Here is a 13,454-nt window from a genome sequence, read left to right on the forward strand (position 1 = left end):
AGAAATACTTTCCAACATCTTTCACTTTTAGGTTAAATTAATGTATATCAATTAAAAAGAAACAATAAAAATATTCACTTAAAAAAAGTCAGTTATTTTAGATTGTAGGCATTTTTCACCTAAAAATTGTTTATCAATGTCATTTTCTAAGTCGTAGATTTTGTTCATTATTTCCGATGAAGTTTTACAAGACCTGTAAAACATTTTCAATAATTTTATCGCATTACTCGCTTCCTTAGTTGACAGCACTGCAGTTTCTCTGTTTGATATTTCATCTTCTTCATTATCATCATTATTATCATCATCATCATCCACATTTTTTTCATCTGAACATTTAATTTGCTCAATAATATCTGCATCTGTATAAAACTGAGATGTTATTAAATTTTCATCTACACACTCATATTCAGTAGCAGAAGATAACAAAAATTCGCCGTTTTCTGAACTCTGAAGTGTTTTAATTAATTCCGATAGAGGAATGTCATCGTCCTCATTGTCATCTTTCGTAAATGTAATAGCTGTTTGACTATTACACAATTTTGCATGGCGAAAACAGTTTGCTATTATTAGCGAACTAACCTTACACCAAGATTTTTCCAAAAAATCAACTGCATCTAATAAAGAAATTGCCATTTTATTTTTATCTTTCATATTTGTTATAATTTTTTGTAAAAGAATTTTTCTGAAGTGAGATTTAAGGCTTCTTATAATTCCTTGATCCATTGGTTGAAGTACGCTAGTACNAGCCACTGAATAGCCAATATATTTTTAAATTAAACTACAAATAGAAATAGTCACTATTGTTATGTAGTTAATATGTATGTGAATTTGCACTTATAATACCCTATGAAAATTCTACTATTTAGATTAGCATTATCACTATGCTGTAAGACTTGTCATTTTCAGTAACTCATCACCTTCTCATTTCACATTAACTTCAGTTTATGGGCCTCTACTGTATTATAAATAATAACATTAATCTATTTGTTATATATTTATTTTAAATAGGTTTTTTTGAAAACTGTTAAAGAAAGAGAAAAATTAAGAGCTTGGAAACGAGCCAATCTTGATCCAAGGAATGCTTCTCGCACTCCTTCTGCAAGTAAAGAACCACCAGTGAGACTTCGTTATGATAGTCCTGTTAATGCATGTAAGTATATAAAGACTTAAAAATAAATTCTTTATATAGACTAGTATGTTATTCACACCAAGTAATATTAATAAGCAGTAAAACTCACTGTGTCATTGTACATTCGTCGAAAGTGCTCGAAAGAAAAACGCTTAATAACGCCACATATAGTGAGTTTTACTACTTATTAATAAATTCTTTATTTTATTTTAATATAATTAATTATTATTATGTTGGGTTTAGTGGGTTATACTCGGTTCACACCGGTGGCTGTGTACTATGCCAGACCAGAGTCAAGGCATAGCAACCAAAAACAAAAATTAAATAAGTGTGTCAGTGTCTGTATTCAGGAATTTCCTAACAATGTGGCATGTATTCAATATAGTGGCCTTCTGTAGTGTGATGCATGTATTTCTACTCAATTGTAATGTTTCCTGGCTTTTGTGTAGTGTGTGTAGTATGACGCCTGTAGAGGATAGAACAATAGGTACAATAAGCACCCTATCCATTCTCCACAAAGGCATTATTTCCTGGGCGAGTTCTGTATACTTATTAATTTTTTCAGTGCATGTGTTTTGTACATTGTGATTGTTTGGAATGGCTATGTCTATAATGTATGTGATTTTATTGTGTTTGTCAATAAGTGTGATGTCTGGTCTGTTGTGGTAAATTGTTTTATCTGTGATTATGGCTCTGTCNATATAAAATTATAAAATATAAAATCTGAGCACAAATATATTTGATAAACTTGAGTAAAAAGTTTTTAGTACAAGGTATGTTTAACAAGTTCCATGAATGAGCCTGTAAAATAAAAAATATCAAAGATACAATTTTTGTAATTTACATGTGATTAGTTTTATGCATTTACATGAAAATTTTGCTACTTGATTCTTTTGATGAAAATAATTGAATAACAAGACTTAAGATGTTACATAAATGATTCAAAACTAGATGAATTACTGTAACTGATAATGAACACTTGAAGTGACAACAAAATAAGAATATTGAAAAAAAATAATACTTGCATGGGAGTGGTTCACATCCCTCATTACTTATCAAAAGTTAATATCTTACTGATTGAAATACTTATTATTACACACAGTTTTATATAAAGACAAATCAATATGAAATGTCAACTAATATTAAAGATTAGTCAATTAAATAAGAAATTAAACAAATAAAAGTAAAACCATAATGGGTCACGATGTAAACAAACATGCACAAATTAATTATATATCCAAAGGTTAGTAGATTAAATTGTAAAAAATTGATTAAATATTAATTTTAAAATAAATGTTTATAGCTTACTATTTTTTATAAAATTCAATTTTATTTTTTAATCATTAATTTTTTTAGTTATTAATATTAATTGACATATAATAATTATTTGTTATTGTGAGAAACTGAAAATATTGTGTGTTTAAAAGCATTTTTATTTAATGTTTATTTTCAGTTTAATTAATAATAATAATAATATAATTTTTAGTTGTTTCTTCCCTTCGATCTGTACCTAAACCTGGTTACGGCCTGACAACAAAATCTGCAACTTTGCCAGTCGGTGGTAGGGATGGTGGATATGGTTTTATGGTAAATTCAAACTATTCAATTAATTTAATTAAAATGAATGTATTTATTATGAAGATTTAATTATTTTTTATAATGATGTAAATTATTAATGTTTTTTAAACATGCTGATGATTTTATAGTATAGATACATATCAATAATATATAGAAATTTTAATTAATTGAAATTTTTATTGATAGTTTTGTGAGAATTTGAATCTCTTAATTTTATTTTCTCTCAGATTTGTTTTCCAAATCCATGAAAATTCTAGCCAAGTTTTAGATCTGTAAATGTATATAGGTATTTATAAATTTGGTCATTTTCTCATTAAGTGTATGATCTTCTGGAGTATTAAATGAATTATAGATTATATATTTTGAACAAAAAAAATAAACTTTTGTTGTTTTGAAGAAAAGATATTTTAGACTTTGCTTTACGTTTAGATCAATTCTTATTAACTTATTCCTGTGTATAATTGTTAACCAAACAAAATATTCTTGAAATTATTTATTGTGAATATGTTTTTTGTATGTTTTAATAATAATCAATCACTTGGTTTCTCTTTTTAAATTGTTATGGTTGTTTAGAAAGATCTTACATGAAGTATCTAAAGTTGCAGTTCTATGAGAATATTCAATAGATCTTTTTAGGTCTTTAAAATCTTCAAGTACATGAGAAACAGATGTCCATTGTATACATATAACTTATGTAGATTCAATGGTTAAGAATAAATTTTTATATATATTTTTATCCATATATATTATATATATATATTTATTATTATTATGTGTTGGGTTTAGTGGGTTATACTCGGTACACACCGGTGGCTGTGTACTATGCCGGACCAGAGTCAAGGCATAGTAACCAAAACAAAACTAAAATTAAATGTGTGTGTCAGTGTCAGTGTCAGTATTAAGGAATTTCCTAACAATATGGCATGTATTCAATATAGTGGCCTTCTGTAGTGTGATGTATGTATTTCTACTCAATTGTAATGTTCCCAGGCTTTTGTGTAGCGTGTGTGGTATCACACCTGTACAGGAGAGAACAACAGGTACAATAAGCACCCTATCCATCCTCCACAGATGCCTTATTTCCTGGGCGAGTTCTGTGTACTTGCTAATTTTTTCAGTGCATGTGTTTTGTACATTGTGAGTGTTTGGAATGGCTATGTCTATAATGTATGTGATTTTATTGTGTTTGTCAATGAGTGTGATGTCTGGTCTGTTGTGGTAAATTGTTTTATCTGTGATTATGGCTCTGTCGTAATACATTTTGTGCGTGTTATTTTCCAATACTGTCTGTGGAATATACTTGTAGTATGGTTCGTGGATGTCTGCCAATTTGTGTTTCTTTGCAAGCTCTTGGTGTATTATATTTGCTACTTGATTGTGTCTATGTAAGTAATCTGTCTGTGCCAAGAGCTTGCAACCAGAAGTGATGTGTTGTATAGTTTCTGGCATGATGTGACATTTTCTGCATGTGTCATTTGTGAGTGTTGTATCTTTGAGTATGTGTTTTCTGTAGTTTTTAGTATTTATGACCTGATCCTGTATGGCAATCATGAATCCTTCCGTCTCCCCAAAGAGGCATCCCCGATCTAACCAGCTTTATTATTATTATTATTATAAATTATTCCTGCTTCTAATTTTTAACATCTTAATTTTTTGGTAATGAATTAATAATATGAGAGTCATGTCATAATTATTGATCACTAATGAATAAAAGAATATAAAAGTGGATTAAACTTACCAAAGTTTTTAGAGGTTCTGCATATAGTCTGGTCCTGTATAGCACCCATTGCTAAATATATGGCAGGCATAATAATCCATTTACATAGTTGTCCGTGATAGTCCATGTATGCTATCCATGAAAATGGCTCTATCAATGAAGTTATTGCATCTGCCAGATATGACCAGAAACTATGGAAGACCTGTAGAAAGTTTGATGAGTACAATCCACTTCATACTTTTTTATTCATTAGTGATCAATAATTATATATATTTCAATAAATCAATCAAAATCAATAAATATTTCAAATATATTCATTTTAATTTTACTGAATTATATAAAAATAATTTTATAAATTAAAATATTTTTAATTAAAGCTGCTTGAAAAAATATATATTTTAATTTCAGACTACAGATATCACATTTGGGAAATTAGATAACACTCAAAGTTCTGATATTAGTAGTGGTAAATCTAGTGGTAAGTAATATAAGTTTTTAAAAGTGAAATGTTTTTAGTCAGTTTTTATTTTATAGTATGTAAATTAGTTAGAGTAAAATTTTAAGAAAATTTAACATATGTTTATTTTGAAAGTAAACATACTTTTGTATACATTTCCATATTTCATTGTATACATTCTATATTTTTGTACAGAAAATTTGTACATCATTAACATTGATTATTTTAATGATGAACAAATTTTCTATGAAAATAATAAGTTTAAACTGGATAAGAGTTAGGTATATAAAAAAACCATCTTTACATTTCCAACAGAAAAATAACTGAAAAACAAATACAGGTAGTCCTCGGTTTACGCCAGTTCAATTTACACCGATTCACAATAACGCCGCTGCGCAATTCGCCATTTTGAGGTGTAATTCCCCGATTTTCCCTATTCTAGACTGATTTTCATTTCAGTGTTGACGTATTTACTGAGCCGCGACATTGTACATTCGTTAAAACAAAGATTTTTATTAAATATATTTATTTTTTCTGTTTAATATTATTGGGTATGTATACATTTGCATTAAATTAATATTAAAATACTAAACGTTTAGGTACCCACGAGTCAAGATATTAAACTTAATAGTCCAATAAATGGCGTCCAAATCCATAGCGCCAATGAATGTATCCCGTATCAGTTCATTCAGGAAAACACCTTACGATGCAATAGCACTTCCAGCGATCACAAATTATCATTAGTGAGACAAATTTACTTCTCGTTGGCCAGACGATATTTATCTCTCCTTAGCCACCTTGAATTTTCCCGCTCAAACTGACCTTATATTTGCGCTACGGCGACCGGTAGTCGATCAATCAGTGTCTTCACTCGTCCGTAGCTCTATGTTGGGTTAATGTATCCTTTCAACTAAAGAAAGTTTGACGGATGAAGTTTGTGAGTTAGACAATGTTGGGAGCGAAGTGCAAATGTAAAAAGGAGCATCATATTTGACCATATTCCAAAATTTTTAATGAAAGAAATAAAAAATGTAAACAATTAAAGATGGATACTTTTTTCCGAAAAATGTAAGAAATTCAAAACTAAAATTTTTAAATAAAAACATTTTACTTTATTTTATGATAAAATACATTTTAAAAATTAAAAATTTATATGTATTTTGTATTATATTGTATTAATAAGCAAAATTATTAGCTTATTTTTCACTTATGTAGAACCTAACCTTATACCTCACTGTAAATATGGGTTCGTTTTACGCCAATTCGATTTACGTTGGCTTTTGTAGGAACGGAACTGCAGCGTAAACCAAGGGCTACCTGTATTTTTGTCTTATGTTATAAGCCTTCATTGGATTACCCTTTCTGTAGAATATAAAACATGAAATCAAATAAACACATATTTAAAGTAAAATTAAAGAAAAGAAAAAAAAAATAAAAATAATAATAATAATAATACTTTTGCAGTTCTTGTGTAAATTTATATATACTGATGACTCAATACAATCCATTTCACTAGACTTATGTGAGATATCCGGGGGCATGGGCTGTTCCTGAAATGCCACTTACTCAGCGCAGGCTGGGAAAGTCCATTCTCTATGTTGAGGATGGCTGTAGGAGGGCTAAATCGAGTGGGGAGGTGTGAATAAGTCGATAAGCTTCTGAATAATTAGACAGGGTGACACAGGTTAATAAAGACAACACATTTAATATACACTAAACCTAATACATAAGGTTTTCTAAGGTTGAATACAAAGGATGCATTACTGCTACTTATAGCTAAAGAACTACTTGACTAAAGAACTTAGGGAGAGAGAGTTTACAATTCTATATATAATATACCTCATAGACCGATGGTTCCAGATCTCGTTGTATAGTATGTTGGTGAAATGTACTCGGATCGGAGGTCATAAGAGTTGGCCATTAGTCCTCCTTTCTTCAGGTCGGGATCATCCTGGTAGAGAGAATGACAGGGCAGTCAAGGCAAGGGTGGCGATGGACAGACGGAAGCTGGCTCCTTGGCTTCTCTGGGAGAATGTCTACCGGCAATTATAGTGGGAAGGATCCGGTGTCCACTGTTGATGTCCACCCGAAGGACTGTGTCCAGGCCCTTTTTATACCCATTTTCGGGAGAGCTGACTAATGCTATCTATGATGTAACTTGTTCTAAGTTCAATCTGTTTGTAATTTGTTTATGTTAATTGTCAGAAATCGAACGTCTCGTTAAATTTATTACCTCTTTCTTTCCAGTATTGTTACTCATTCTACCTCATAAAATTGATAACAGCTATCAAGCAAACTAGATTAATTGCTGGAGGTGACTAAGGTCAAGAATTGTAGTGCAACCTTAGTGTGAACCAAGGGGGTTAGAGCGCTGAGCTTCTCCTCACTTATCGGCTTTTTTGTCAGGGATAGTCGGTGTGGTAAATGGGTAGGAGGGTGAGCGAGGTCGTGACGAGGTGTCGGTCGCACTCAAGGATGACACACAATTAAATATAAGAATAACATATTTAATTATCTATAAGCTATACAAACAAGTACAAATTGAAAGGCTACAAAAAGGGAATAATCCCAAAATACTTCTAAATCATGACAAAGATAGACGGTCATCGATAAGTCATCTAAATTCTGGCCTTTATAGGTCCCAATATTCTCTTAAGTTCAACTTAACCTAAGTCTAGTCTATAACTAAGACCAGAGAGAGAGAGGGTCAAAATTTTGTCTGTGTGTTTACCTCATGGGTTCCCACTTTCATAGCATGGGGTCTCGTTGAAACGCACCTGGATCGGCGGTTATACTAGTGGCTAGAATTCCTCCTTTCATTCAGGTCAGGATACGGTGATTATGGCGGGAAGGCAAGGGTGGTGATGGATGGAATGGTGGTATGGGTCCGGTGTCCCGGGATGCTGTCAGCTGTGGATGTCTGCCTGGAGAACTGTGTCCAAGCCCTTTTTATACACGTCCCAGAAGGGCTGACTAATACAAAATCTGATGCAACCTCTTCTAACGTTGACTTGTGTCCGGGATGTGTTTGTTACTTGTCAGAAATTGAAATCTTTCTGTAAATTTATTACTTCTTCTATCCAGTATTGTCACTTGTTCCATCTCATAAATTTGATAACAGCTGTCAAAATAACTGAAGTAATTACTGGAGGTGACTAAGGTCAGAGTTAGTCTCACACCTTAGTAATAATTGTTCCTTATATGGACATCTTGATCGGCTTTATCGTTTGTAACATCATACAACATAGGAAGTATGTGGGTTGTGTTTTTAACTTTTCTAGTAGCAAAGTTAAAAGGTCACTTCCTGAAGTTTGAAGGGAGAGGGGAAATAATGATGAGAAAAATTTTTTGAAGCTTTAAAATTCACAAAAGAGCCCAAATTCTCACACTAGTAATAATTCTTTAACCTGGATAGTCACCTGATCGGTTGTTATCAGCTGTAAAATCAAACAAAATGTATGTGGGTTTTTTCTACTTTGCCATTTCCTTCCTGTCTGACCTTTCAACATTAAATTAAAATATAACGTAATTATTTAATTACTTATTATTCCTGATCTTCTTTCCCCCCTTTGGATGTCACATTTATATATAATGTGGATAACTGAAGTTTTTGTCTCTAATTTTTTTGTGATGTTTTTTATTACTATCTAAATGTAAATGTTTTAATTTATAAATTATGGTAATTTATTGCTTTTGCTGAGCAAAACTTATGTAGCAATAATTTTGTGTAGTATTATTTCTCTACACTGCAGGATTCTTTATATAACAGTCTGAAAATTTAGACAGAGAATAATTAACAAAGGTTAACATTAAAAAAACAAATATATATATATATATATATATGTATTGTTACACTCTTACATCTTGTATAAATATTAATATAGTTTTAAAAATTTTGAAATATTCGAAAAATATATTATTCTAACAAATTATTCTAGAGAATTTTCATTTCTTAATCCGTGTAAAAATGAGATAAAAGTAAAGGNTTTTTTTTTTTTTTTTTTTTTTTTTTTTTTTTTTTTTTTTTTGCAGTATCACCTGTTCTTGATCAAGATAAATTGATAGTAAGGATTTATTAATATTTTCTTTTATTTTTTTTATTTTTTAATGCTTTTTATGAATTTAAATTTTATTTAATTGAAGAATCATAGTGTCAGTGCAACATTTCGCAGTACTCCTTATTCTGATGGTTATAGTAGTTTCCGATATCCATCATACAGTCCACATTTGAGACGTTCTATGCCTAATGTTAATCTGCATTTATCAAATGAACCTCCAAAAGTAAATACTTTTTAATTTAATATTCTATATTTTCATAGTAAATTTTAAAATACAGTAATGGACCAATTATCAAGCTTCCAGAATTACCAGAAAACTGGCTAGTTTTGAACTTGGTGGGCCTAAATACAATTGTAATTCATCATGCTGCCACTTTTGATTTTCATACATTGTACAACACCAGTTCTATTATGTTCTTTACTTTTTATTTAATTTTCATCCTAAATATTGCACTATATATGGTACTCTATATTTTAAGAGAATTAATAATGATTATACAGACTTTACTTTAGAAATGTATTAATTGTATTCGTTAAATACAGTTTCATTCTTTCTGTTTCGTTGTTTATTTTATGATTTAAGTTTATGTTTATCCCACATCCAGAAAAGCAGAAAATCCACAAATCCAGACCACTCCTGATCTCAAGCTAGCCAGATAATTGGTCCTGTTCTGTATAATTTAATTTAATTTTTTAATTATTATTTCTATATTAAAAGTAAATAATGATATATATTTTATTTTCAGTTATATCCTTATCATTTGCTGATAACTAATAATTATAGGCTGCCTCCAGATATTGACAGATGTCATTTAGAGGTAAAGATGAAAACTCTTAATATTTGAAAGTATATAAACAAATTAATTATATCATTATATTTAATTTTGTATATTTTTAATTACAGCGACATTTATCAAATGAAGAATTTCATGCAATTTTCCACTTGACCCGTTTGGAATTTTACCGTTTACCAGAATGGCGCCGTAATGATTTAAAAAAGCGAGCTAAACTCTTTTAAGCAGATTAGTAATAAAAACTGTAGCATTGATAATCAATAACTGTAGATTATGACTGAAATCCTAATTTTTATAGTTGACATATATTCCAATAATGAATTTGTTATAATTGTTTTTCCTATTTTAAAAACTGTTTCTATTCCATGACATACTTATTAATTATTGTAATATTTAAAATGAATATTACATTTTTATTTTTTATAAGTAGGTTATTATTTAAATTAATATATGTAAATGAAAACAGTATTTCAAAGTATTTTAACAAAAAATAAATGATCTGTTATAGAGTTTTAAAAATTAATAGCATCTTCATTATTAATTTTTTCAATAATGATAAAAACTAAACACATCATATAATAGTCATTCATTTTAGTTATAATTTTTTCATAAATAATTCAAAAATCTATAAAATGAAACATAAAATTCTGTGAATTCACTATTAAAATTTAATTATACTGAAAAAACATTATTATTTTTTAGTTAATTTTACTTGAAATTATATTACACATTTTGAAGGATTTTAGACTACTGTAAAATGCAATATTTTTATTATATATTAATTAAGAACAAGTAATATATATCTATTTTATGAATATATATATATATATATATAAATGGACATGTATGTCCCTATATTTCACTTTTTAGCCAAAACTATACATCGCACGTNTAAAAATCTTTTAATATTTCTTTAAAATATAAAACAAAATATTATGCATTTTATATTTTATGAATGTTTCAATGATGCATAAGTACTTGTAATTTAAAAATTACATTGCAGTTTAATCAAATAAGTCACTTACTCTGAATTTTTAAGTTATTTTTTGATCAATAAATATATTCAAAAATATAAGCTTATTGTACTTGAATAATTCATTCATATAACTGTATTATAATTTTATTTTTATGATTTTTGAGTAATTATATAATAATTACATCAAATTTCTATTCTGCTTTTCTTACATATTTAAAATATATTTTGAATATGAAAAAATTATGTCAAACATAATATTTGCATTCAATTAACAAAATTAAGAATAAAAATCAGTAACTTAACATTCTTGCATTTGCAAAGTAACAATTAAAGAAAATATTCTGTCTAATAATTGCAAAAATTTATTACATCTAAAATGATGGATAAAAATGACTCTGATCTTTTTGTAGGGAAAAAACCAAAAGAAAGTTAATGCTGTTTAAATTTGAAATTTTGATTTCTAGGATAAGTATTCTTAAATATTAATAATGTTAAGTTTGATATTTGTTTCATAAGAAATAACCAATATTTTAATATATTTATTTTTTGTAACAGTAACATAATTTTTATGATAAGCATAATGATTCATAAAAAGCAAATAATTTGCAGTTATTATCTTATGTATTATTTATAAGAAATATTATTTCTTAATAAAACAAAAGTACAGAGATCATATAAATATAGGATATTAAATTTTTATATTTTATATAATAAAAATTAATAATGTATCATATCCAAAAACTATTAAAGAAATAAAAATAAAATGACATTTAAAACAAGACACACAACATTATAATCCATTTCCGTTAATAGAACTATATTTGATATATTCATTTTATTTGGTTATAAAGTTGCAATAATTGTAACTGAGTAAACTGAATTGATGAACCTTTTATAAAATTTTTTTTGTATCATTTGAATAATTTATTTGTGATATCAGGCTGGTTTTAACTTTTTGATATTTTTCAATACATTTTAAAATTTTACGTAAGTTTGTTTTAGATAATTATATTGTAAAGCAACAGCTTATTAATAAATGATTTCATATCTTATATTTATGTGAATTTTTAAATATGTATGTAAACTATCTATTTATTTTTAATTTAAATTATGAATGTATAATTAATTTTCTGATACATTTTGATGTTTTAAAGCGTTAATATTTTACAATTTTCCTAAACCACAAAATGTTTCAATATTTTAAAACATTTTTTTGCTATATTAGATTTTAGAACAAAATTTGTATGAAAGGAATTAATATAGAATCATAATTTAAATTTAGTGATTAAATCCTAATAAAGAAAATATATTTCTTGATTTCATATTTCCACAATGAAAGTGTGTGCATCCAAAGATTAATTTTTAGAATTAACAGTTCAAAGTAATATTATCTGGACTTTAAAATCAGTGATCTTTTAAAGAATTCCATGTCTTTTCTTTGAAACCAGTTTTGGTTACTTTTATAGAAAATTTGATGTATTTTCAGCTTTGATTATGAATCAATTTATGATTGCAAAATATATTACCACCTAAATCTTAGGAATTTAAAATTGACTTTTTCTATTAATAAAAATTGTATAGTCAAATAAAAATACAATAAATGATTCACTTGTACTCAATAATTGTTGCAAATTTAAGTAATATGAGAATTTTCTTTAGATAATTTCTTGAAAATGTGATTTAAATAATTCTAAAACTGTGCTGTTTCAATACAAATTGTATTTAAACATATTAATTTCAGTGACTTTTTTATTCATCCTTCATTTTTAATTTTTATTAAGTTTAATTTGTAATACATTAAATAATTAATATATTACAAATTCATTATTTATCATCATACATTATTATTTAATATATTATGAATTGTAATGTATTAAATAATTAATATTTTATTCAAGTTCACTATGTGAATTTTACATCTATAATAAGGAATTAAAATTTTTAGAAAGATGATTACTAGTGAGCAATTATTTTATTGTGATATTGTCACAATACCAGGCTGCAATTTTTAATTTATTTAATTTAAAATATATGCTCTCCATCTCAAATTAGTAGTGTCTTGCTGGTCATCTATCTCAGTGTTTTTCAAGCTTTTTCTCACCACAGACCAGTATGATTATGGATAATTTTACATGGATCAAGTAATTATAAGCAACTAAGCATTATGCATATTTGTTAAGCTTATTTATGCTTATCTAGAGTTGCTGTACATAACAAAGTACATAGAGTAGCTCTAGATTACTGTTTAAATGACACCCATAATCAATTACACCAGGGGCCGTATTCTGGTCACTGTCTCTGGTCTGTTGTCTCTCACAATCTGGTCGCTGATTGGCTAATCATTTGGATTAACCAATCAGCGACCGGCTTGTTAGAGACAAGAGACCAGAGACAGTGACCAGAATATGGCCCCAGCTTCAGTACAGTTAAATATTTTTATGCAGATTGGTGAAATTTTTTTGCGGACCAGCACTGGTCTGTGGACTGGTGGTTGAAAAACACTGATCTGTCTAACTCCTTTCAGGGGAAAATTTTAGAATTGAAATAATATGACTTCCAGTTTGCATCAGAAGTTTGTACATAGTTAATTCGGGCCTACTACCCATAAGATATCTATATTTTGTCTCAACTTTTATCTATCTAACTCTGTTCTCAAGATTAAGGAAGGACAGACAGGCAGATGATAGTGGCAATTTATAGGTCTACAACTTTTTCAAATTGCAGCCCACTCAGCACTAAGTTGAT

The 13,454-nt window shown here is 28.1% G+C and overlaps 1 protein-coding gene across 1 annotated transcript in view; it reads left to right on the forward strand.

Moving 5' to 3' along the window:
• Positions 1 to 10,115, forward strand: part of LOC111621739 (actin-binding LIM protein 3-like) — a 106,273-nt gene extending 96,158 nt beyond the window's left edge. Inside the window, exons 17-23 of the mRNA XM_023363966.1 lie at positions 1,049 to 1,150; positions 2,610 to 2,716; positions 4,833 to 4,902; positions 8,914 to 8,945; positions 9,025 to 9,162; positions 9,686 to 9,757; positions 9,844 to 10,115. Of these exons, the coding sequence (XP_023219734.1) occupies positions 1,049 to 1,150; positions 2,610 to 2,716; positions 4,833 to 4,902; positions 8,914 to 8,945; positions 9,025 to 9,162; positions 9,686 to 9,757; positions 9,844 to 9,957 (635 nt within the window). The 3' untranslated portion in view covers positions 9,958 to 10,115. The remainder of the gene's footprint in view (positions 1 to 1,048; positions 1,151 to 2,609; positions 2,717 to 4,832; positions 4,903 to 8,913; positions 8,946 to 9,024; positions 9,163 to 9,685; positions 9,758 to 9,843) is intronic.
• Positions 10,116 to 13,454: the final 3,339 nt, after the last annotated feature.

Source organism: Centruroides sculpturatus, unplaced genomic scaffold (genome assembly GCF_000671375.1).
Source record: "Centruroides sculpturatus isolate CEXI.00-Female unplaced genomic scaffold, Cexi_2.0 scaffold21, whole genome shotgun sequence".
NCBI classification, from domain to species: domain Eukaryota; kingdom Metazoa; phylum Arthropoda; class Arachnida; order Scorpiones; family Buthidae; genus Centruroides; species Centruroides sculpturatus.